We start from the raw sequence: 25,345 nt of genomic DNA, 5'->3' as shown, positions 1-25,345 counted from the left end.
GAGGCTTGTGTTTTTTTTTTTTTTTTTTTTACTGCATTTACTTTTGGCGTTTTGCTGCTCAGATGTGAACAGAGAACATTGAAAATCATGGGGTTACTTGCTTAAAAGCGCTTATACTAGTGCTCAAAAACGCCTAGTTGTGAACAGATTTCGTTTGACAATCTTTTAAAAAACCTGCCATGATAGAAATGCGGATGCTGCCCTAGTGTATTCTTTGGGGGTTTTTTTTCTTCCTCTTGTGAGAGAAATAATTTCCTGGTTGTACAGAGTGACTGACCAGGGACAACTAGTGAAGTCACAGGTCCCAACTTATATGTTTGTTCCATGTAGCTGTAATGAAGGTGTGGAATAAGCATGTCATCCAGGAACTAATGGCTTCTTGGTAAAGCTGGCCATACAATGCTTAGATTTTCAAAATAACTTAATTACAGAAGAACTCTCTTTTGACTTTCTATTAGTTGATCGAACAATTTTGACAGTAGGGACAAAAAAACTCGAAGGAGCCGTATGGAAAATGTTTCTTAAAAGAACAAAATTCTAAAAGTGAATGTGGTTTTTGTTTGGGGAAACTCCATTCATTCCAAAATCAAAGGTTAGAATCAAACAAAATATAGATAATCTTTCGTCAAGTGTCTGATGGCATTATTGGCTGGTAAAGTAAGAGCTTTCCTATGAACATTAGTTCGTAAATCTACTAGTGTATGGCCAACTTAAGTCAATAAGCTCCCTTCTGACTTATTAATTGGTGATAGACCCCTATGTGATAGCACATTGGAGGTTACAGGTTCTCTTTATGGTGGCGCTAGGGGTCTATTAGACCCCTAGTGTCACCTTTCCTCTTCATTGGGGAATGATCGCTGCCTGCTGAGGCAGCTGAATGTAAACACAGTAGGCAGTGACTGGGAGCAATAGCCAGCCTGCTATTGGCTATTTTAAATTTCGGTAGCCAATAGTTCTCCTTCAGCTCCTCCTTTGCTGATTGACAGCAGGCAGTGGGCGGGTGCAATAGCCATGAAAATCAGGAATCGCAAGCACTCAATAATAATCAGATAATGTCCATTTATAGGGACAGGTCGTCACAATAAAAAAAACGTTTCGGGGCCACTCAGGGTAACAGTGTGACAAGTCACACTGTCACCCTGATGAAGTGACCCTGTTCGACCCCAAAACGTTGTTTTTTTGATTGTGACGACCTGTCCTTATAAATGGACATTTATTATCTGAATATTATTGAGTGCTGGTGATTCGTGCTTTTCATTGCTGATGTGCACGGCGCCATTCGTGTTTGTCAATGCGAGCACCACCATTGCAATCTTGGCCGGGAACACTGTAGGGAGTGCAGAGGGACCTTCCATCTGTCTACGTTGGGTGCAATAGCCAGCCTGCTAATGGCTATTGCAATTTAAAATAACCAATAGAAGGCTGGCTTTTGCTCCCAGCCACTGGATGGCAAACCTTGATGCTTGCTTTTTACCACCGGCAGAAGTGGGAACCAGGGCAGCAGAGGAGACACAGGGCACATCAGTCTCTGCTCCCCACTGGGCGCCGGCTGCGTGCAGTGGCTCCCAACGAGGAGGATAAGGGGGGATTCAACTAATCGGAATCAACTAATCGATTATTATTATTATACAGGATTTATATAGCGCCAATAGCTTGCACAGCGCTTTACAATATAAGGAAGACACTACAGTCGCAATACAATTCAAGGCAAGATGGTAAGGAGAATCATTGACCGATTCTCATTGATTAAATTGATTAGTTGTTGCAGCCCTAGTCTCAACAGTTGGCCAGACCTAGTCTTGTCCACTGCTTTCTGGATTGATGTTGGGCACATTAAATAAATAGCATGTTAGGCACATATGAAAGAGGATTTGTCTCATTCAGGGGAGGAAAAGGAAGTTTTTCTGTTCTTTTTTTCGTTGGTGAAGCTTGTGGATTAAATTTTTAGATTTGGGATAATCTTAAGGTGCCCACACACCATGCGATAAAATCGCACGATAATCGCGGGAAATCCCGCCATCGTACGATTATCGCAAGGTGTGTGGAAGCCGTGCGACCTCTACTACTGTAAGGTTGCACGACTTTTATCTTATGAACATGTTCGAAAACCCGCCGAGAATCGTACGATTGTCGGCGGGTGTGTGGCATGTTCGCAAGATAAAAGCCGCACGGGCCGGTGTGCGCAAGCGCACACTGCCTGTTTAGCATTGCGGTCATCGGAAGCCTGCCCCTCAATGGGGCGGGCTTGTGATCATCGCAAGTACGATCTGCCTGTCCAAGATAGGCAGATTGTACGTTTTTTCAAATACCTTACAACCATGGCAAGACAAAAGTCTTGCCATGGTTGTAAGGTGTGTGCCCATCTTTAGACTGTAGCTGTGCCTGATACTTGATTATTCATTTTGGCTGCAGTGAACATTATCCTATAGTTTCTTGTATATGGTAGGCCCTGTATGCATTCATTTTATCAGATAGGTCTCTGTTCCTTAAATATTCTTTCTTAGTGAGTCTAAATATCCACGTCCTCAATGAGGACAGGGTTACAGGAAGTGGTTCTCTTCCTCTCCTCCTCATTCTCTTGTTTGTTAAAGAAAAAAAATGAAGGCATGATGGGAGTTTGCAAGATTTCACAAAAACCTATTGAGATGTGATCACACAAAAGCCGAGTGAGAAGGTAAATAACAGCTGTACGTTTTAATTTTTCCAGTTAATGTAAACTAAATGATGAGCGTGAAATAAGTTATACCACGGGCCCCGGCTGTGCAGATCTGTACAAGGCCAGTAAGTCTATTCTAGTGTTATATCCTTTCATTTTAGAGACAACTACATTGTAAAATCTCTTCAATGAGCATTTATTTACCCAGTTCACAGCTACTCTGCTTGTATTTGGGAAGATTTTTTAATTTCCTATTGGTTACAATTTTTGTTTGACACAAATGCAGTTTGGTGGTGATATATTTAAAGCTTTTTTTTGGGGGGGGGGGGGGGGGGGGAACTCCCCTTGCAGTGGGGGCTAACCCTGCACTGCAAGCATTAACTGCTCATTCATTGTGTAAGGGAGCTGTGAAAAGGACTTTTACTTACCTGATCTCCGCTCCTGCTGACTCCAAGACCGGTACCTGCAGGCTCTTCTCGCCCTACTACCAAGTAGTCAAAGGCCTGCGGATGTCTTCACGTACAGTGCAGGACCCTGCATTAACCATGAGGACGTTGAGGCACAGTCCACAAACTGGAGCATAGGGGGAAACTGGGGAGAGTGCCGATTGCCAGGGGAGCGGGGATCAGGTAAGTAAATCCTTTACCACGAGCATTTAATGATTGCAGGGGGTAGCCCCACTGCAAGATTTTTTTTTTTTTTTTTCTCCTACAGCTTTAAAGCAGTATCGCCAGCCTCATGTGTAGGTCTTCCCTCTGCTCCCTTGCCAGTTTTTACTCTGCCAGGTGATTGTGCCACCTTTAGAAAGGGACCCTGCATGCCCCCTAAAACGATGGCTTTATGACCTATGTGATGCTTCATTTAATAAAAGTGCATTTGCACCTTGAAGCACTGGTGCTGGTGACTTCTTCTATTCTTCTGTGGATTCTCATGGCGCCATCTTTGGTGTTCACTACGAGCACCACCATATTCACTTTGGCTGTAGCTCTGTATGGAGTGCAGGTGGTATGTGTATCTTTCTTGGAGTTCCTCAGATGTCTTTTCAAAGGGCATCCTACGCACGTTCTGTCTCTTTGACGCCCAGCTTTGCACAAGACCATTTGCACATCGAGTGCTTGTCATAGGCACACCCCCTGTATTGCAGTGGGTGTCAGTAGCACGTCTCCTATGTCTTCGTTAGATGCTGCATGTAGAGCTGCAGCTAACGATTATTTTCATAATCGATTAGTTAGCCGATTATTAAGTTCGATTAATCGATCGGATTAAAAAAAAAAGTCTCCATTGATGGACTACTAGTTTGTATTGAGATTGTAGTCCATCACGGGAGCAAGCTTGGAGCGGTGGAAGTAAAAAAAAAAAGTGTGGTGTGCAATATAGTACATTATAAAGCGGCACAGTGCAGAATACCAGCAGCTATAGAGGAATGCAGCAAATCGCAGCAATAGTACATTATACTATAATGTATTATTGCTGGGATCTGATGTATTCCTCTATAGCTGGCGTTATTGGAGAGAACGGATATGATGCAGGAATAGGGAGGACGGGTATGATGGTGGAATGGGGTGCAGAGGACGGGTATGATGGTGGAATGGGGTGCAGAGGACGGGTATGATGGTGGAATGGGGTGCAGAGGACGGGTATGATGGTGGAATGGGGTGCAGAGGACGGGTATGATGGTGGAATGGGGTGCAGAGGACGGGTATGATGGTGGAATGGGGTGCAGAGGACGGGTATGATGGTGGAATGGGGTGCAGAGGACGGGTATGATGGTGGAATGGGGTGCAGAGGACGGGTATGATGGTGGAATGGGGTGCAGGGATGGAGAGGATGGGTATGATGGTGGAATGGGGTGCAGGGATGGAGAGGACGGGTATGATGGTGGAATGGAGTGCAGGGATGGAGAGGACGGGTATGATGGTGGAATAGAGTGCAAGGATGGAGAGGACAGGTATAATGATGGAATGGAGAGGACGGGTATGATGGTGGGTTGGGGTGCAGAGGACGGGTATGATGGTGGGTTGGGGTGCAGAGGATGGGTATGATGGTGGGTTGGGGTGCACAGTGTTGGGTCCCAGGCTCCGGGGGGGGGTCGGGGCACTTACTGTCTGAGCATTCCCTCCATAGATGCCGGCTCGTCCCCAGCCATAGTCTCCGTCCCCCGGCTGACACCCGTCACGCTCACATCCCCGGCACCCGTCATGTGATCGGCCCGGCTAGATGTGAGGAGCGTCGGGAGCTGGACCGCTGCGGCGTGCGCGTTCGGTGGGCGTGGCGTGCGCTGCGTGCGGGGCTTGAGTGTGGAGCCGCGAACAGGCTTCAGCGGTGGGCGTGGCTTATGCGTCCTGTGGGCACGGCGGGAGCAGCGTGCGGTGGGAGGTGTCCTGTGAGCACGGCGGGCGCAGCGGTACGTGAGCAGCGTGTGACGTGTGCTTCAGGCCGCGTGTAGAGCCCCGAACAGGGAAATCAATTGATAACCGACGAATCGACGATCGAAAACGTTGGTAACGTTTTCAATCGTCGATTTTAATCGACTAAATCGATTAACTGTTGCAGCTCTAGTTGCATGCTGATGCAACTACTTGGTTACACCCATGGAAAAATGACACTGACCAGAGGGAGGGGGAAGGGGAGCAAACACCTAGTTCATGTTCAAAACTTCAACATACACAGCAGTATTCAAGAAGCATTTGTCTGCTGCTAAAAGAGGAAGTTTTTCTGCAAGCCCACCACCAGTCCCCCAGCCACACTGACTACTAGGACAAGTAGATCCAGAGCAGCAGCTCTATTCCCTGCAGTGCCATATGGTCTCCCTTGCACTGATTGACCATTGCTCAGCAGAAGCGAGAAAAGGGCTTGGATGATTGTTACATGACCGTCTATAAAACTCAGGTTTAAGGCACTGTGACTACATTTTATATAAAAAAGATTGAAAGCTGCACAGTGTGGGGGAGCATCAATGTGTACACTAAAGGGTGAATGCGGCATTTATGAATTACCGGTAGTAAAAACACATAATAAATTGGCAAAAAAATGCCAGAAAGGAGAATGCCGTTTGCATTACCCTTTTGTAAATCGTGGCTAATCGGATTTATTGACTGGCTTGCCCTGGACTGCATGTGATTAGGGCAGCGCTGTTATCTACCAAGAAAAATAATATCCTTGACATGAATGTCTGACTGCTGATAAGACACGGAAGTTACAGAGTTCATCGACTGTCCATGCTCTGTGATCCCACATGTCCTATTTCTCTTTATATTTTTTCTCTTGTTAGCTCATGTGCAGCTGTTTTACCTTTTAACATATTAAGCTAAGATATTAAGATTAATTTATTTTTTTAATATTAAGTAGCCATTTGGTGAACAGCCTTAGGCCTGGTTCACACCTGGGCGTTTTACAGCGCGTTCCTATGCGCTGTAAAACGCTCAACATGTGAAAACCAATAATTGCCTATGGGCATGGTTCCCACCTAGGCGTTTTACAGCGCGTAGGAACGCGCTGTAAAACGCCCTACGCCCAAAGAAGTACAGGAGTTTCTTTGGGGCGTATTTGCCGCACATATCCATTGGGATACAGCCGGATAGCCCCCGGAAACGCGCGTTTCTTTTACCGCAAATCGCAGTCGAAACGCGCGGCAAACACGCATATTCCGTACACCGAGGTGTGAACCCAGCCTAAATGTAATGCCCAGCTTGAGTCTAAACTTTAGTTTTATATGTGTGGGGAGGGTTAGAACATATCTTAGTTTTTTTTTTTTATTGCTATTTGTCGCCTTATTGGGGAGATTTCACTTCACTTCCTTTCAGGACAGGAAGTAATGGAAAACTCCTCACAGGGACACTTCAATCTCAGTACAATCTAGCTGACTAAACGTGAGATTGTAGTCCATCACGGGAATGAGCTTGGAGTGGTGGCTACTTTACAACACACACAGGACTGTGGGGAACACAAATAGCCACCCTCCAAAAGGAGGGACAGTGTCAGCACCAATTCAGAGATGATTTGAGGACCTACAGCTGAGCGATACACACATCAGCTCCTTTTTTTCTTAAGACCCCATACACCCTGAAGCGATTTGTAGCGCAATTTCTGCTCAAACATCGCTCAAATATGAAGCTTAATGTAGCTCATCCAAATGCATTTCAATGGAGCTGCTCACATCTCTCAAAGCTCAATGTCACTTGTAGCTCAAGCTTGTTGCTCGAACATGGCCCATTTTTGTGCGATTTAAACCGACTTTGATAGACTGCCAAAAGAAGCGCAACAAAATGTCCACTGTAGCTCAATGTACCTCAATGTTGCTCAGCTTAAATCTGCTTATTTTGTTGTAGCTCAGTGTGAATGGGGTCTAATAGTTAAGTTACTTGAATGCAGTTTTAAGATTTAACTGAATCACTTTAAGCTTTGCTGACTTCTGGTTTATCAGTTGCTGATCAGCTGAACTAACATATCTCTTTTCTACAGGTGGTTTCCTGAAAACATGATTCTGCACTAGCCTTGCCTTTCATCAGAAAGGGCTTTGTCTCCCAGTATGTCAAGTTCAGGGTATCCTCCTAACCAAGGAGCTTTTAGCACTGAGCAGAGCCGCTACTCCACCCACCCAGTCCAGTATACCTTCTCCAGCAGCAGACACCAGCAGGTTAGTAATTTACTATACTTCAATACTATATGTATACTATACAATATAAGCTAAAATAATCCACCAGCAAGAAAGATTTTACATTCAAAGGTAACTGACATTGCAACTGGGCCATTGTAGTTTATTGCAATAAGAACATTTTTACATTTATTGAAGCTTCCCTTCACCCCCCTGTGAGGTTACTTGGCAGCATTATCAGCTGTAGGAGGCCAGCTGCTCTGTGCGTGTCAGAGGGTGTTCTTTAGACTCATGTTTGATCCAGTTATCCTCTGTTTAGAAGAATAAGGGGATCTTGCCTGAATCTGAGAAAAGGCTAATTGTTCAGCTGTTTCCAGCTTGACATGCTGCCCAAATGATTGGACAGGAACTAGCCTGAGGGTTCAAAGTATAGGTAAACCCAATCACAAAAAGCTCATACGAGATTTAACATGTTAGTCATTTCAGAAGGGAATTTTAATATTTTTAAATTGGCAAATTAAAAAAAAAAAAACCCTGGTAATCCTGCCATGAAAGTTTGTGTTCAGGCACTTCTGGTATAGGGTAATGGCGCTTGGTCCTTTATTCTAAGTTGGTCTCTTGCATTGTCGGCCTGTCAACATTCACACAATGGAGGCTACAAGTGGTCGTGCCAACACAAATTGCACAGGCTTGGTCTACTTAACACCATCAGGAGAGCCACCCTGAGAAATGGTGTGCTTTAGTTGCTAGAGAATGCCTGTAGGAGATCAGCATTTCTGATATTCAAGTAATGTACCATCAGCTTATAGTAGAACTGTAAATGCCAGGTCCGTATGGCATACTGTAAGTATTCTGTTGAATCAAAAGAAATGCCTGTTTTTTATTAAATATGGAATAAACAATTATGGATGGCAATTACTTTTGTTTAGTTATTCCAGAGAAAATTAATATAATCCTTAATATTTTGTGCTTCTCAATATTGACATAAGGGTTGGAGAGAAATACATTGGCGGTTCTGTCTGTTTTATGGGTCATTGCAGACTAGCCTTGAGATGTATTACTTGATGATTCATTAGCATGATGGATGCCCTCCCTTCCTGATTATTAAATAAAAGTATAGGGGGTGTTGCGTTGAGACACATTCTGCCTGTTCAGGCTGTTAATTCTTTTTTAGTGCTCATCAGATCCTGCTATGAGTGAGCTTGCTGGACGTGATTGCAGCCATATTATGTAACAGTGATTTATTTAAGGAACAGTTTATTGTCATGGGACAAAGCAGCTGTTTGCAGTAAAATTTTGAGTAAATGCAGATAAGGTTAAATTTAAGATTGTAATTTTCTTATTTTTGTAACCTGCCGGCAGAGTAGTTTTCGGCCCCTCCTTTGTACAGATTTGAGTATGTTTTAAGGATAAACTCTTAATCAATGGTATTAAAATACCAACCAGTTACATTTTAAAAATGTAACTTAATTAGAATATCGTGCAAAAGTAATGGCAGTAATTGCTGCAAAAGGGGCCCAAACCAAGTACTGAGTACATATGCATGCTTGTACTTTTCAGAGGTCCGATATTGTTCTATGTACAATCCTTGTTTTATTGATTGCATGTAACGTTCTAATTTTCTGAGATTGTGGATTTGGGGTTCTTGGGGTTTTCATGAGCTGTAAGCCATAATCATCACAATTATGACAAATCACGGCTTGAACTATCTTGCTTTGCATGTAATGAGTCTATCTCATATATTAGTTTCACCTTTTAAGTTGCATTAGTGAAATAAATGAACTTTGCACGATATTCTAATCGAGTTTCACCTGTAGCAGACTGTATGTGAGCAGGCAACAGATCAAGTCTGTTGACTCAAGGAACCAGTTTACAGTTTGTGTTTTATTTTTTAGTTAAAGAAATCCTGCATGAGCAAAACATTGTATTACTTTGATTTTTGAATGAATTAAAATGGGCAAAGAGCCATAAAATGAAATGCGTTCTTAGTGGGCTGAATCCTTGGAAAATTCTTCATTTGAAGCTAAATCTTACAGTATATAATATCATTTAAACAATTCAGTGTCAGCGCTACTCTGAAATGTTACAGCGTATCAATTGGTGAACCCAAGTGTAAGTATAACCTAATCAAGTCAAGAATCTAACGTCGCAGAACCTTATAAAGATCCTCAGTATTTACCACTTGTACATGACTCTGACTTTCAGCTCTCATTTGTTCCCATGCAAGTTAATACGTCTCAGTTCAGCTGACAGATCTTGCCACATTACTCAATCTGTTCAATAAGCAAACCCTACAATGGTAAACAATACTCTTAAAAAGTGAAGCGTGATATAGAGTACAATGCTCCTAGTGTTCTACACTCCGTGCGATGTGTTGTGTAAAGTGCCAATCCTCCGCCTAACAGTTGTATTCCAAGATTGTGGCAAGCTGCTTTCAGTAAGGTTTGTTAAACAGATATGATGCAGCACTCAATGATTGTTGTGTAATACTGAGGTGTCTGCGACATTGCCTCTTGGATGCCCTCTGCCAAGCTTCAATTTTTAAGTGTGTTGATTTTAGCATGTCAATAAAACACACTTTATCTCTGCCCAAGAAGAAGCTTCTTTTGCACACACTATTCTAGAGCTTGCTCGTTGTGCCAATCGGGTTACAAGCCCTGTTAAGCCATCTAAACCAGGAAGTGTTCACTTGGATAGGGACAACTGAGAGAGGACGTGACAAAGCGTTTGTACGCAAGTGGCAATTATTGCAGACATTTATAAGGCAAACTTGATTTAAGAATGCATTCTCTTCCGTATAGAAAAAAGAAATCAAAATCTGTAGTCAGTGTCATAATCTCCATCTACATGTTCCAGGGAAAGAATTTACATCTCTGGATGGACGTAAGGGCCAGGCAACTAGAATTTCCAAATGCAGTGTACAATAAAGGCTGCCTATGTATTTTAAAAATAACTGGTATGACTCTACCACTTAGAAACCGTGATCATATGTGCTATTGACCCTAATTTTCTAGTTCCTCCTCCCTAAGGATGGTTTCGCACCTGGGCGTTTTTCAGCGCTGATCGAAGCGCTGAAAAACGCTCAAGCAGTGAAATCCCAAAATTTCCTATGGGCATGGTTCCCACCTGGGCGTATTTCATCGCGTTTTGACGCGCTGAAAAACGCCCTACGCTCGAACTAGTACAGGAGCTTCTTTTGGGGCGTATTTCCGTGTGTATCCATTAGGATACAGCCGGGTAGCGTTCGTCAAACACGCATATTACGTACGCCCAGGTGTGAACCCAGCCTTAGAAAATCTACCAGATAATCCCACATACCTAATGCGAATGGAAGTAGGGCACTTTAGAGAGTTCAACATATTCTGTGCTTTCACTTCTCTTATGTTTACATGGGTGTTTATTTATTTTTTAACATTTTTTTTCTTTCCCCCTCCAGGAGTTTTCCATACCAGAGTACCGCAATGCTCATTTGGAAGCCTCCCAGCTATTGCAGCAACAGCAGCTCAGAAGACGGCCATCTTTGTTGTCTGAATTTCACCCAGGGTCTGATAGGTATGCTTGTTTTTTATAAAAAAATTACTCAGCCAGTCACCAATTGCTGGCATGCGAAGTTTTGGCTTGCTGGGAATTTGTTTTCAGGTGACTGTTTCCTTAACAGAAACACTTGAGTATTGAAGGATTACAAATATTCTTTGTAAGAAGTGATCAATCTTTCATCATATTGGCTGAAAAGGGCTGTGACCAACATAGCTTTTATATGTATTTGGTAGAAGGTAGTATTTACATGAGTGCTTTTTACTTTGCTGACTCAGGTAAGTGGAGAGCTGCAGGGAAAGCTAATTTTTTCAGTTCCTTCATTCGGACAATTGTCGCTCTGTTTGGTAGCTAAAGCAAAATCTGACTTGCAGAGCCCTCTGTGGTTTCAGCTGCGCCCTCAGTCTTAAAAGGCCTCCACGTGTGATCGCTACCTGCTAAGGTGAACGCTGTTTATCTTCAATCACGTTGATTAAATGCAACTGAAATTCTTCTGCTATACGAGCGCTCCGTTAAACCACATTGGAATGCTTGTTGGGTTCAACAGATTGCTTGCTAGACAAATCTGGTTTCCTTGTAAAATAAGCCGCCAGCCGCTTAGCCCAGAGCTATGCATAAATTTGCTTTTTCAAGTGTTTCGAAGTATGTAAATCAGCTTCTGGTAATGCAGCTTGCCTTTTGACCACACCATGCACAAATATTAGTTTTGAAATTATTTCACTTGATAAATTAAGACTTGGAGCTTATCATGAGTGTTTTAAGCAATGCACCTCTGTAAGTAGTATTATGTTCACTTTTAGGCGTTGATTAAACCTTTTACTTTTCAGATGGGTTCATCAATAAAACAGAAGAGACCACTATAGTGTGCTATAATCATGGATGCACCGATACTAGTATACCGGAACTTCCCTTTGACCGGCAGTGCCGAGGGAGCATGGTGCCGGCTTCCTTTCCAATCAGGAAGCCAGATGTTGGGTTATGACCCGCCTCCATACGATTTATATTTACCAGAGACACCTAGAAAGATATTGCCCAAATATTCCATGCTTAAAGACACATTTTGCCCATTTTAGGACAATGCCAGTTTAAAACTCACCTCCCAACCATTTACTCCCTTTACTCACCTGAACTTTATTGCCTGCATGTGCATTTAAGGGTTATTATGAACGTGTTATAACCTTTTTTGGTTGCTTCATCTTGGTCTGAGAATTCCTTTTTGTCCGATTTATGAAACCCCTTATGGCGTTTGTATAACCTTTTCCTGTTTTTGATTTTGCAGGCCTCACGACAGAAGAACAGGGTATGAGCAGCAGTACCATTCAGTGGCACAAAGTGATCATGAAGCCCTGGAATCCAAAAGACCTCGGCTAGAACAGGTAGATTCACACTACCGAGTTGCTTCGGCTTCTGTCATGCCTCTTGTACCAAGCATCCCAGAGGGGCTTCGGCAGCAAGCGGATATTAAGAAGGTATGATGTTTACAATGGAAAGCCTTAGTAAACCACCTTCATAGAAAGAAATGAATATAAAATAGGGCTTGCACATGCTAGCACATTACACACACAAAAAAAAAAACACTAATGTTTTTTTTGTGTGACATAAATTTTAAATATTGTACTATGGAATGTCCATAGTTTGCCTTTCAATCTTTGCTTAACCCCTTCCCAAAGGATTACGGAATTATGCCGTCACCTTCGTTCAGTTCGTTAACGACCGGTGACGGGATAACTCCCATCAGTCGTGGCAATGAGCGATGGTCTGTGAAGGGACCAGCAGCTCATTGAGATACTGCTGTTGATGGGTCCCTCCAGGGTCCGAGGCAAACCATCAACAGCTGATTAGATGGTCACAGTTCTCCTGATCATAGTGAGAGCTGATCGCTGGGATTGCAGAGCTGTGACAGTCACACAGCCGGCAGCTGCTCACTGTGTTTTGTAAACAGCTAGCTGGCTGTGTTTACAAACTGATACAAAGTATCTCTGAGCAGAATACTGTATTCTACTTAGAGATGCTAAATGTCAAACCCCTTGTAAATAAAAAAATTACCTCTTGGTGCCCCCTAGTTTAAAAAAAATTAAAAAGAAAAGTTTGAAGAAAAGTAAAAAATTAAAGTAAGTTTAATAAAATGTAAGAAAATATATTGCTGAGGAGGCTATTTGACGATAGGAGACAAACTTGCCACATTCTAAAATTGTTCCACATTAAAATGATATTTCACTCCTTGTATTTTGTGATCTTTAACACCCAAAATAAACAAATACCAGACACACGATATACCCTATAAATTTATTATGAATTACTTTGTTAGCCATAATTCTCATTTAATTGTATTTGTAAGAAATAAAATAATTTCAATATGCTTATTATAGAAATTCTTATTTTTTTTCGTATCAAAAGGACACTTTTGTCCTTTTAAAAAAAACCGGTATAGAATATGTGTAGTGCAATGAATGAGGAAGATGGAAATTATGGTTAAACACATAGCAAAAATGGCAAAATTGCTCCGTCCCCAGAAGCGAAAACGTTTTCTGAACCTATGTCACTAAGAAGTTAAAGGGTTTTTCAACTTTGTTTGAAAATTCCCGCCTTAAAAAGTCCATGTAGCACTTTGTCCTGTTCAAATCTGTTCCTTGGTTGCTGAGTTAGCGTGGTCGGCAGCTTGACAACACACTTCTCTCACTGCTCTTGCCACGTTGCTAGCAAGGAGACTAATTTTTTTTTTTATTAGGTCTGATTGACAGGTACTAAGAGGAGTGGTGGCGGTGATGGACAGCACACACAGAGGAGAAGGGGCATAAGAGCTATAGCACTAATCTAATCTAGCTCTGAGCCTCCTCTTCTCTGCCTTGTACACTGAGAAAAGACTACGGAGTCCAGACCCGTCATCCTGCAATTGTGGGGAGAGGTAGTAGCTGCCAGCTTGTGTTGTGAATGACAGCAGCTTAAGACTAAGGACTTCATAAAAGTTCTGTGCTGTAAAACCCAATGGGATTGTCCACAAATTGGGCTCCAGACTGAAAAAAATGCCCATTAACAGCACAATTTAGCCATGGATCAGCATGAGAAAATGTTTTCCATGCACTTGGTCCACTGTGGGATAGTGTAAGGGATGAAAAAAAAACTTGGGTGATAGCTCTTTAAATCTCTTAAGTTTCATAGACCATCTCCAAACACACCCACAAACTGTAAGCAACATCTTGGTCACTGTTATTTACAATGTATTATGTGAGAGTGTTTTCATTTTAAATTCTGTGGAGCCACAGTGCTAGTAAACTAGCATTACGCATAAGATTATGGTTTCGAGTGATGGATCTTGTCATGTGATCTATAGCATACTAAAATAAAGTACCGCTGTTAGATGCAGTTAGGACTTCTGTTTTAAAATGAAGAAGAGTTTTTGCCATTCAAATGTCATGCCATCCTGCTTGCACCATCGAAATATATATGGTTGCGGTTAATGTAAGCTTTAATTAATGGTTAATATTTGGTATTTTTAAGGACCAGGGCTTGTCTAGTAAACATGAGCCCCCTTCATCTCCCCTGTCTGGGCAGCCAGGTGAGGACCAGGATGCATTCCCCTCCAAACTCTCCAAGGAAGAATTGATACAGAGCATGGATCGGGTGGACCGCGAGATTGCTAAAGTTGAACAACAAATCTTGAAATTGAAGAAAAAACAGGTATGACATTGCTGAAAACTCTGCTTTGATCTAGCAAAGTAAAGTAAAAAAAGTAGGGCAGCACAGTTATCAACCCTTTGCTGACTGCGCTGCCATCCTTAGTGATTAAAACTTTGTTATTAAGTGGCCCTTGTTCTCAAAACTGCCTCCGGTAACCATTATCTGCATTTCCCCCAAACATCCAGTATCAGACTGACTTTCGGAGATTTTAAATTTTGAATCTCATTGTTTGCTATGGCTTTTTTTTAGCCTACTATTCAGAGTGAGGCCGACCTTTTGAGCGTGAGTGTTTCTGACCCTGAGGAGCCAAAGACACAATCTGATTCCTACATTCCACAGTAATGCATGTGGAGGAAACATTTTAGTGTGATCTACTGTATATCGGTAGCAGTATATCAGTCTGATAAAGACAAATATTCCGTTTTTGGAATCCAGGTATGCTAAAGGAACTCCAAAATCAACTTCTTAAAATGATGGGGAAATGGGGCATTTATTATGTTTGTTGATTGGTATTGGTTTATATTGATTATTTATGTAGGTGTTAGGTCTAATGCTGGCAATAGGTCATTCTATACATGGAATCGTTGATGTGTACAGTGTTTTCTCCGCATTTCGGTTCTTGGTGCTGTTGTATGTTCTCCTCTTCTCACCTGTCTGTTATAGTTATGCAGAAATTCCTTAAGAGAACTCGCATGTAGTTCCAGATATGTTTCTTCAGTGTAAAGCTTTGCAGGGCAAGAAGGCCTGTTGTCACTACCCAAAGCTACCAATTTAGAGTAAACTCACCCAGAGCAATATTACAATTTTGAATACATGATTATGTGAAATCCTCCCGCTAGATGTCAGGTACAGTCTCTCCTTTCACATGCTCACAAAGCTTACTAGTGGCTGTGGATAGGCAGATGTTGCTACAGGAATTGTGGCCAAATATTGTCCCGTCCTTGATTTAAAGGGGTTCTAAAGCCTGCGTGTTTTTTGCCTATATCTACTGCTAGCACGCAGTAGATATAGGCAAAAAGTTTTAAAAAACCAAAACGCTTTAACAGCGATTTAAACTTACCTCGTTATCGCTGCATGCTCCCGCGCCGAGAATCTGGAACTGCTCGTGCGGCCGCAAAGGATCTCGGGGCGCAGTTCGGATTCTCGGCCGGGAGACGAGCAGAGACGCAAGGTAGGTCTATGGATGCGTGCACCCGCATGCAGACACCGCTGGATCGGAGGGGAGGGAATTTTTTTTGACTTTAATGTCACTTTAAGTCTTAAGCTTTGGAACTGCCATGATTGTCTGATAGTGATGGCTTTGCATGTCAGGAGGTTTCTGTTAAACTCTTATACATGTATTGTACCTGCTTATTTTTTCAACAATCTCCTAGCATTTGAGAAGCAAGCAGGCATTGATGGGCCTTGTGATCGCATTGTGGTCGGAGAGCGTGGCTGCGGTGCCATTCACTTAAATGTACCGCCACGCCCCCTCCCTCCCCACAACAAAATGAGCCGGCCGCAATGTGATCCAGAGCGTTCCGGCCACAATCGGGCCGGAACGCACTGAGGATGGTGTGAATGAGGCCTAAATGGTGAGCAGGCATGGGCAGATTGTTACCTGATGAGTCCTACTAATGCTCATGTGTGAGTTGCTCTCTGTTGGTCTTATGATCCTGCCACAGCTGTCAGTAGATCTTCTCTCACTGATGCAATTCTAGGAAGTGGTGCCATTGTACAGGAAATGTTACCAAAACACACTTATTTATCCAAGGGAAAAGTGTTTGCATTGCCCCATACTCACCAATCAGATTCAAACCTTCAGGCTCCAGTAGAAGTTTCCTTTTGAATCTGGTAGGCTGATATGAGTGTGTTCTAATGAAAAACCCTTTAAAGGAGAACTATGAGGTGAGAGCCTGTCACGGCTCTGCCATGACAGGGGAGGGACTGGATTTCCCCCCTCCCCGCTCCGATCCCCCAGCGCTGACTGGCGGAACGGACAGGGGAGGGGGCGGGTACAGCTAGCTCTGCCTCTAGATAGGCAGAGCCAGCTGTCACTCACGCAGCTGGGCGGATCCTGACATAATTGTCGGGATCCGTTTCAGCTGCGGCATCTCAGTATACCGCAAGCTGTAGGTCGCGGTATACTGAGCTTAGGGTGACGGGAGGACGCTAGTTTGTGTCCTCCCGTTACCCTAAAGAGAACTATGGGGAAACGCCCTAACCCCATAGTTCTCCTTTAATAGCCCAGGATGGGCATTTTTCGGGATGAGGCTGCTGTGGGAACTTTGCAGTGCGTCTCTAATCATTTGAGTCCATTCCTCCAGCCAAACAAAATTTCTGCTTTTGAATAGATTTGCTCTTTCAATTAGAGGACTCGGATTACAAAACACATGGCAAATCAACTGAATTACTCCCAGTCTCGCACTCCTGTATACCGTCAAAATGCAAGAATATAAACCGTTGCTTTGCGATTTCTATCTGATTAGAAGCTGATTGGAGTTCCACAGTTTGATATTTTTTTTTCCCCCTCTTGTGTAACTTAGCAACAGCTTGAAGAAGAAACAGCCAAACCTCCAGAGCCCGAGAAGCCCGTCTCCCCTCCACCTGTGGAACAGAAACATCGCAGCATAGTCCAAATTATTTATGATGAAAACCGGGTAAGTGGCCTTCTCTTCTACGACATTATCTTGCCGCTTTGCTAATGAGTCACTTGGGGGGGGAGTTACTTTTATAATAGGCAGGTTGGCTGTGGCAAACCTAATTGTCAGTGAATTCCTTCTTGTGCACAATTAGCGCACTTTTTATGGCCAAAGTAGTGTTTTTTTGTTTGTTTTTTGCATTGGGTACATGATATTGTTTTACAAGTGAAATGTTGATATTTGGTTTTCTGGTGGAGGTGATAGTTCTGAGCTTTTTATTATAAAGAAGTTGCACTGCCCTATTAATAATGCCTGTTAAATATTTTGTGGTATTGATAATGGTTTGTGATTATTACATAGGTTAGTGTTCAGCGTGTAATTTATTGCATTCCACCCCCGGAAAAATCAGGCAGTGTGACAGTAGGGAGATTGGTTAGAACAAACTATATCACTGGCAGCAGTGCTTAACCCCTTCATGACTGAGCTTGTTTTTAGTTTCTGTTCGTAAATGACTGACACACTTTTGACATTTTTGCTGTGTGATTCTTCCACGTCAGAATATACTTTCTTACAAAGTGCACCTATAATAAGTTAGTGACACTGATCCTGCAGCAGTTCAGGATTCAGCTGTTACTAAAGGTTTTCTGATTGTTGCAACAACGATCAGCAAACTGAAACATTCTTCTTCCAGGAATAGATACATTATAGGAATAGACACATTATGTATCTATTCATGAAAGAAAAAAAAAAAAGCCAGTATAGCTTGAGAGAGATATCTCTCTCGATCTATACGAGCTGTCAGAATGCCGGCAAAAGCCGACATGTGTGTCCGCTTTGCTTTGACTCTCAGACACCCGATATTAAGGTATCGGGTGTCTGAAAAAGGTTAACCCTTTCATTAATGAATGCCTCTGTAGTAAGGGCAGCCATTAATGAATGTTAAAAGCTGATTCTCAGCGTTTAACAGCCCTCTAAAGAAGCAAATAACTCGTCACGTACAGTGTACGTGACAAGTCATTTGGTCCCTTTGTGGCTGGACGTACAGTGTACGTCTCCCGTCACGAAGGGGTTAAACCATTGTAGCAACTATCTTTTTTTTTTTTTTAAAAAGAAAAATAACATTGAATAAAAGGCGACTTATGTAAGCACTGCTGGCAGTGTGATAGCATGCCCCAACCTCTGGCAGTGTCACTTTTGCTTGGCGGCTTGCTCTGTAAATGTGGAGTTAAGCTAAAGGTATGTGAAATCAAATGATTAGTATCTAGCATACTGCATACTAACCACATAGTTATCGGAATGCATTTTTTTTTTTTTTTGTGGTAGTGTTCCTTTTAAAGCATGTGAGTAAAATGTAATCTCCCTGCCAGAAATCTAGTTTTTCCCCACTGTAGTCTCACTGTTTTCAGCCAGTTTGGTCAGCATGGTGGTGAAATGTACATTTAAAGTGACCTGGTTGCTATAGCAAAGTTTTTATCTAGCCACATACTCAAATTTCCTGCTGTCCATGCCGTGGAAACCTACTTGATGCTGCAAAATCTACTACTGAAGTCAAAAGTGGAAACCGACACTTCAAAGAGTGTCAGCCTTCTGAGTCCCTCACAGCTCATACTGGTTTCTTGTGCTGACCTTCACCTGTTACAGGATACAGTAGTGATGTGGAGGTCTGTCAGGGGAACCATTATGAGCTGCAGGTGACCCAGGAGATACACTTTTGGAGGTGTCTGTTTCCCTTCTGACTTCTGCAGACTATTTCTCAGGATAAGGATGGCGTTCGACAGCACGAGCAGCAGGAAAGGGGACTACTTTTACAGCTATGGCCGATTTTAAACCATTTTCTATAGCAACTGGGTCTCTTGCATGGATATGCAAAATGTGTTGACCCACAGCAACTATAAATCGGTTTAATCATCCGTCCGTTTTTTTTACTACGGGCGGACGGCAAGAGGTTAAGTTGCACTTGGGTTGGTCACAAATTGGTTACCACAGGTTTCTGCATATTGTGGTTTTGACAGCTTTGAACGTGATTTGAGTAGTGAGAGGCACAACGGCAAATCATTGGAAATATAATTTGTTTTTAAACAATCAGCCCAATCTTATTTATTACACGCATTTATATGGCACCGACAATTTACACAGCTCTTTACTTACTGCACATTCCCATAAGTCCCTGCCCTCAAGGAGCTTACAAATTAAGGTCCCGATTGTACATACGTACATGGCCAATTTAGACAGTCGGTTAACCTACCAGCATGTCTTTGGGGTGTGAGAGGAAACCTGAGTACCCGAAGAAAATCCAATCAAGCACAGGATTTGAACCGGGGACCCCTATGCAGCAAGGCAGAAGTGCTAACCACTAAGACACTGTGCTGGTCTCATAAGAAACAGGCTTGCTTGTCTCCATCCTGGTCAGGAAAGATAAATTTTTTAGAGGTCAGATCATTGGTAGTCCACCACCATATAATCTGTGGATATATTAAGCCAAGACATTGACACCTACGTTATCATGTTTATTAAATTCAATGTGTTAATATGTAAATGATTAGCACTAAAAATGTCCGTCACTGACCTGTTTTTTCTTCTTATAAGTGTGCTGAATTTTTTTAAATGTCTTTGTCTAATTAAATACCTCTGATAGGCACTGCTTACATCTAAACTGACAACATATCCCCAGGGTTAGTTCAGAAAACAGAACTTTCTCTGAAAATAGGTTACTGCTTTCAGGGTCCTCATGGCTCTATCTGTCATATATGAAAGAATAAAACCTTCTACTCCCCAGTATTTGATAGCTGAGTGCGTCTGAATCTGAAGAAAGCCCTGCTCCAGTCGACCAATATAAGGGCTTTATCCATGTTTCAGTGTCAGTTGTTATGATGCTGGCCACAAAGACAGCAAATCAGTCTTGGGCTTGCTGACATCACTTATTTGACTTTAGCACGTAAGCCACCTATTGCAAATCATCTTCTGCATAATAAATAAAAAAAATTATATTCAAATTGGATTGATTGGTAGAATACTCAAACAGGAATCATTAAAATCATCCTGTTCAAATTGCACGTAGGGTTCTGGTCTGCAAAGTGTAAATAAGTATTCCATTCAGCAATGCAAAGTCATATTGGGTAAATTGTTCCTGAAAACTGTATAATATTTTGACAACTATGCACATATATGTAGTCTTGTGTTTATAGTGATTGGTTTATGTGATGTATTACAATCTCAATACAAATTAGTAAACTAAACATGAGATTGTAGTCCATCCCGGGAGTGAGCTTGGAGCGGTGACTACTTTACAACACACACAGGGACCATGGGGAACAAAAGTAGCCACCCTCCAGAAGGAAGGACAGTGTCAGCACGAATTCAGAGATTATTTGAGGATCTACAGCTAATAGTGATACACAAATAAGATACATTTTTGTGAATAGTTAAAGTACCGTGCTTGAATGTATTTTTAAGATTTAACTCCTGAGTTTAGTGTCGCTTTAATATACTTGTGTACCACCTGTCATGTGAGAAATATGCTATCATTGCTGATGACATTCAGAAAATTCTTATTGTCTGGCTTCAGTATATTTTGAGTCACTGATAAAGAGCAACCTGACCCAGGGGGTGAAGGTATATTCTTATGCGTTTTCGGTAGCGATGCACCGATACTAGTATCGGTGCCGATATCGAGTATTTGGGCGAGCACTTGTACTCCCTCAAATGCTCCGATGCCTAGCCCGATACTTCTGGTTTCAGGAAGCCGGGCAGCGAGTCATTACAGGAAGCTAGCCAAACAGGAAGCCAGGCGCCGTCTAATGACGTGGCGGCCGGTTTCATGCTCCCTCGTCACCTCATGACGAGGGAGCATGGAGCCGGCTTCCCGGCCAATCAGGAAGCCGGGCGCCAGGTCATTACACGACGCCCGGCTTCCTGATTGGCCAGAAAGCTGGCTCCATGCTTTCTTGTCAACTAGTGACGAGAAGCATGGGGACGGCTTCCCTGCAAATTGGGAAGCCGAGTGGCGAGTCTTTACACACCGCCTGGCTTCCTTCCGGTATCTGTATTCGGTATCGGCGAGTACCGGAAAATAAATATGAGTACGCGATACTGAAAAACCGGTATCGGTCCATCCCTAGTTTTTACTAGTAATGCATAAAATTTTGGTAATACAATTTTTTTTTACAATAAAATAATTCCTTATGTTAGAATCTAGAATTACTGAAGGAGTCATACACTCTATGAAATCATGTCTGCTGGAACTGATGGGTACTTATCACTCCCTGTTGAATAGTATTTTTTAGCACATTGATTCGTAATCTGCATTATTCATAATAACGATGTGGCCGCCTTTATCTGACTGCTTTATCGTAATTCATTTGTAATTGTGATAAGCAGAGTGCTGTGATCTAGTAACATTGGAGGCTTTCGATGATTGTTTAGACTCATGGGACACATACTGAATTGTAAAGGGGGAAATGTGCATGATTTCTCCTTGTATGTTTGGGGCATCTGCCCAATGGTGGTTTGCATTGAGGAGTAAACAATGGGTTATCAGCCATAAAGTTCCGAGCCATGTATTTTTTAAAATGCTCAGAAGTAGCAAGCGAACGTCTAGTAGGGTTCCTAAACTCCTCATTGATTATTTTTAAAGTTAATTGCGCGCAAAAAAAGAGTTCCTTTCTAAGCTCAAATTTAACCATCGTTTGTTCTGGGCAGACCGTCAGCCCAAGTCTTAATACCTCCAATTATGTGTCTGTAATTACATGCATAGGGAGATTATTGATGTCTAAATCTTGTCTGCCTGTACCGTGCTGATCACAAAGTGATCCAAACTGCCTTTCTTCAGTTCCATCCCCTCATTTTGGGCTGTGATCGGTGCACCTAAAAAAAAGGTTGTTTTTTGGAATTGCTCCCAAAGGGGACTGATCCCATGAGAGTGCATACGCTGAAGAATTTGATGCATTAGCAAGTGTTTATGAATTGTTAGGTTGACTCAAATAAGTGGTGACCGCAGAGTAATCTTGTGACGTGCGAAGAGACTGGGAATGTGCAAAAGTAGATGTGCATCTGAGCAGTGCATGACTGGTTGGTCTGGTCTACACTTTGTCGTGGTAAAGTGTTCTTACCCCTAGAGGGCCGATGCTCAAATTTTGTTTTCTTGGGATACTGATTTGTTGTGCGAGAAGAATAACCACCGCCTGAATAGTTGTGCGCTTACGTATTCTAAATGAAGACCTATTAGAATCGTCACATCAGATGCCTGTGAGGGACAGTTGTTCATTATATTTCCAACCACATTATTTGTTTTGTTCTCAAACTTGGAGGTTTTGGTATTTATGTCCAGTATTCCATTTGTATGCATAGCCATTGACGAAAGCTATCCTATCCCTCTCAAACTTTTTTTGTTTGTTGGCCAACATAGTTCTGTTAAATTTCTCTATAAATGCTCTTAATTGCACTTTTTCTTGATACCTAGGATTAGACCTGATGGGTATGGAGTCTTTCTGATGGTCTTGTAATTGAACATCCACATTAAATATTTCCTGCTTATGTCCAATTAACATTTCCATCATATTGGCTGTACAACTTAGTAAATTTGCCTCCCATGAGGCTTTAAACTCAGGGGTCACATTGGTCATTTTGGAAAGATATTTTAATTCTCATCCCCCAAGGAATAAAGTGGACCTTTACCCCCTTTTACTAAAAAATCATATTAGCATGCAGCTCTGCATGCTGACTTAAAATAGTCTTACATTCATTAAACAAACTTGCTTTTCATTTACTTACATATAGAGTTCATCTACTTCCTGGTATAATAGGAAAAAATTGCAGAAAATTCAAAAATGGCTTGGCCAGCTGATTTGAAAAATGTTCCGGAGGGCTTGGCAGCGAAAGGGTTAATCTCATGAGATCTCAGGGAAAGGTACTTTCCTCCCCTGAGATGATGTGCATGGTCACATGTCCTAGTCACATGTGCCAGAGTTCCAGGAAGTAAATGGAGATCTAGTAACCTGCCCTTAGTTAACATGGACACTGTCAGAAGACTGGGAAAGAAAAGAGAAATAAGATATGTAAAGAATACAAAGCCGGCAATTATCTAGAAGTATGTGTTTGTAAATTTGCCATTGCTCCACATTTCTAAAGGTGTTTTTTATTTTTTATTTTAAACATATGGGTAAAGATTCTCTTTAATATTTTCTTGAATATATTTTTCTACATAACGTACTGTCCAAAATAATTTGGATTTCTTCTCTAGTAACTTTATAAGCTTGAAAAAATATGTTCCTAGTGAATCAGTGCTCAGAGACCGCTCCTGCTGGAACTGGGCCATTGATCCCTCCCAGGCAGCTCCTATTTACTCAGACATTATGCACAACTAAGAGGAGGGGAAAAAAGGTGGTTTGTGTATATCTGCTATAGAGAGAGACAGACAATTATGTACACCCACCCATTACCACAGTCTTGTTTTTGAAAGAAACATGACAAAGGGTTTCCAAAGCAATCTGTGTTAGCTAAAGTGACAGCATAGCTAAAGAATATTGTACAGCTACCATAACTTGGCACTACTCAGACCAAGTCTTGTCTTCAGTTATCTCTTGCAGAGCTTTTCAAATCTGACACAGTTGGGTGCCCAGGAGTACAGGCCCAAACACACTAAACCTATGGCAGGGACTTTGCTAATAAGTTAGGCCTGGTTCACACCTGGGCGTATTACAGCGCGTTCCTACGCGCTATAAGACGCTCAACATGTTTAAACCAATGATTGCCTATGGGCATGGTTCACACCTGGGCGTTTTACAGCGCGTTCCTACGCTTTGGTGTGAACCCAGCCTTAGAGGCAGCCTGATTTGTGTCTTTGTTGCTAATTTGCTCGACAAATGCTCCTCGATGCATTTGGTAAACAACTGCCTTTTTTTCTGCACTGCCGAATTATCCTGAATGTGTGAAAAGGAGGTAGCAGCTCCGCTGACTGGCTAGAAGGCCGGATATTTAACCTTTTTTTTTTAATATATATATATATGGATGCCGTCATTTTTATTTTAAACCAATGTATATTGCTGATAAGGAACTGCATTTGGCAACTTTCCACTTTCAGATTTCTCAGACATGAACAACTTTGTGATTACCCTTCAGACTGTTTTTTTTAAATGCAACCTTTATATGACCTCTGTGGCTTAGATGGTGTAGAGGAAGGCCTTGAAAAAGAGAACATTACAGACGTTTTGTATCCTTGCAAATGAAATACACAACATTTCTGTTTTGCAGAAAAAAGCAGAGGAAGCGCACAAGATTTTAGAAGGTCTTGGTCCTAAAGTGGAACTGGTAAGCAGATTGTTTTGTGAGCCTATGCATGGGTATCATTTTGAAATCTTCATGTCTTGCTGATAATAACTCTTTGCCTAATGTGGACTGCCATGTAAGTTTGATAGTCTCCTTGATGACTTTTACAAATACATGCTCCATGTAAGTTTGTTTTTAAGCACTCATATTAAGACAAATTTGTTAGCCAAATATTAACATTTTCCTGCTTTGTTAACCATATCAAAACCTCACCCATGTCCATGAAGGCTTAGTGACATTAAACACTCAGATTTTTTTAACATAAAACAATACTGTAATGTGTGCCTTACTGTAATCCATGGTTGTTTCCCTTCTCTTTGCTGCTCTTCCTTTTAAATCTGTATCTGTTCTCATGCTCTGCAGAACTTCTGTTTTGCAGCAGACTGCCTTGTCTCAGGAATGGATACACGGTGTCTGTGTATCCGTTTGTATAGGCTTGTAATCTGAGCCAGCACTACAGGAAGAGGCCCTGAGCAGCAAAGGGAAGTTCTCCCCAAGCATAAGAAGACATGAGGATTTAAAAGGAAGAGCAGCAAAGAGAAGGGAAACAACCATGGATTGAAAGGCACACATTACAGTATTGGTTTATGTTAAAAAATCTGAGGGTTTAATGTCACTTTAAGTTAAACCTTCATAGGTTGGCACAAAGCAAAGTGACCCCCGTAGCTGCCTAGCAGCATACTCTGCTGTCACATAGTACATGCTTTCCACCGCCCTGGTTTGCCAGTACAGCTTCAAATGATGCTATGGAAATGTTGACATTTGTGAAAGTCACAATTTGCATATGACAAGACGGTAGGAGTAAAGGTACTGTGTGATGCCTGGGGGCAGATTAATTTTTAGGCACACGTTAAACTAATATTTTATTACTTAAAGTGACATTAAACCCTTAGATTTTTTAACATAAACCAATACTGTAATGTGTGCCTTACTGTAATC

The 25,345-nt window shown here is 42.0% G+C and overlaps 1 protein-coding gene across 1 annotated transcript in view; it reads left to right on the top strand.

Moving 5' to 3' along the window:
• The window catches only part of LOC108800134 (nuclear receptor corepressor 1-like), a gene marked incomplete at its 3' end in the record, with an annotated part of 110,377 nt that overhangs the window by 35,138 nt on the left and 49,894 nt on the right, over nucleotides 1-25,345 (top strand). Inside the window, exons 2-7 of the mRNA XM_018572081.1 lie at nucleotides 7,118-7,292; nucleotides 10,687-10,802; nucleotides 12,064-12,253; nucleotides 14,283-14,462; nucleotides 16,988-17,101; nucleotides 24,332-24,388. Of these exons, the coding sequence (XP_018427583.1) occupies nucleotides 7,185-7,292; nucleotides 10,687-10,802; nucleotides 12,064-12,253; nucleotides 14,283-14,462; nucleotides 16,988-17,101; nucleotides 24,332-24,388 (765 nt within the window). The remainder of the gene's footprint in view (nucleotides 1-7,117; nucleotides 7,293-10,686; nucleotides 10,803-12,063; nucleotides 12,254-14,282; nucleotides 14,463-16,987; nucleotides 17,102-24,331; nucleotides 24,389-25,345) is intronic.

This window comes from Nanorana parkeri, unplaced genomic scaffold, assembly GCF_000935625.1.
Source record: "Nanorana parkeri isolate BGI_ZX_2015 unplaced genomic scaffold, ASM93562v1 scaffold1933, whole genome shotgun sequence".
Taxonomy (NCBI): domain Eukaryota; kingdom Metazoa; phylum Chordata; class Amphibia; order Anura; family Dicroglossidae; genus Nanorana; species Nanorana parkeri.
Note: the sequence above shows the minus strand (reverse complement) of the source record. Positions and strands in the feature narration are given on the sequence as shown.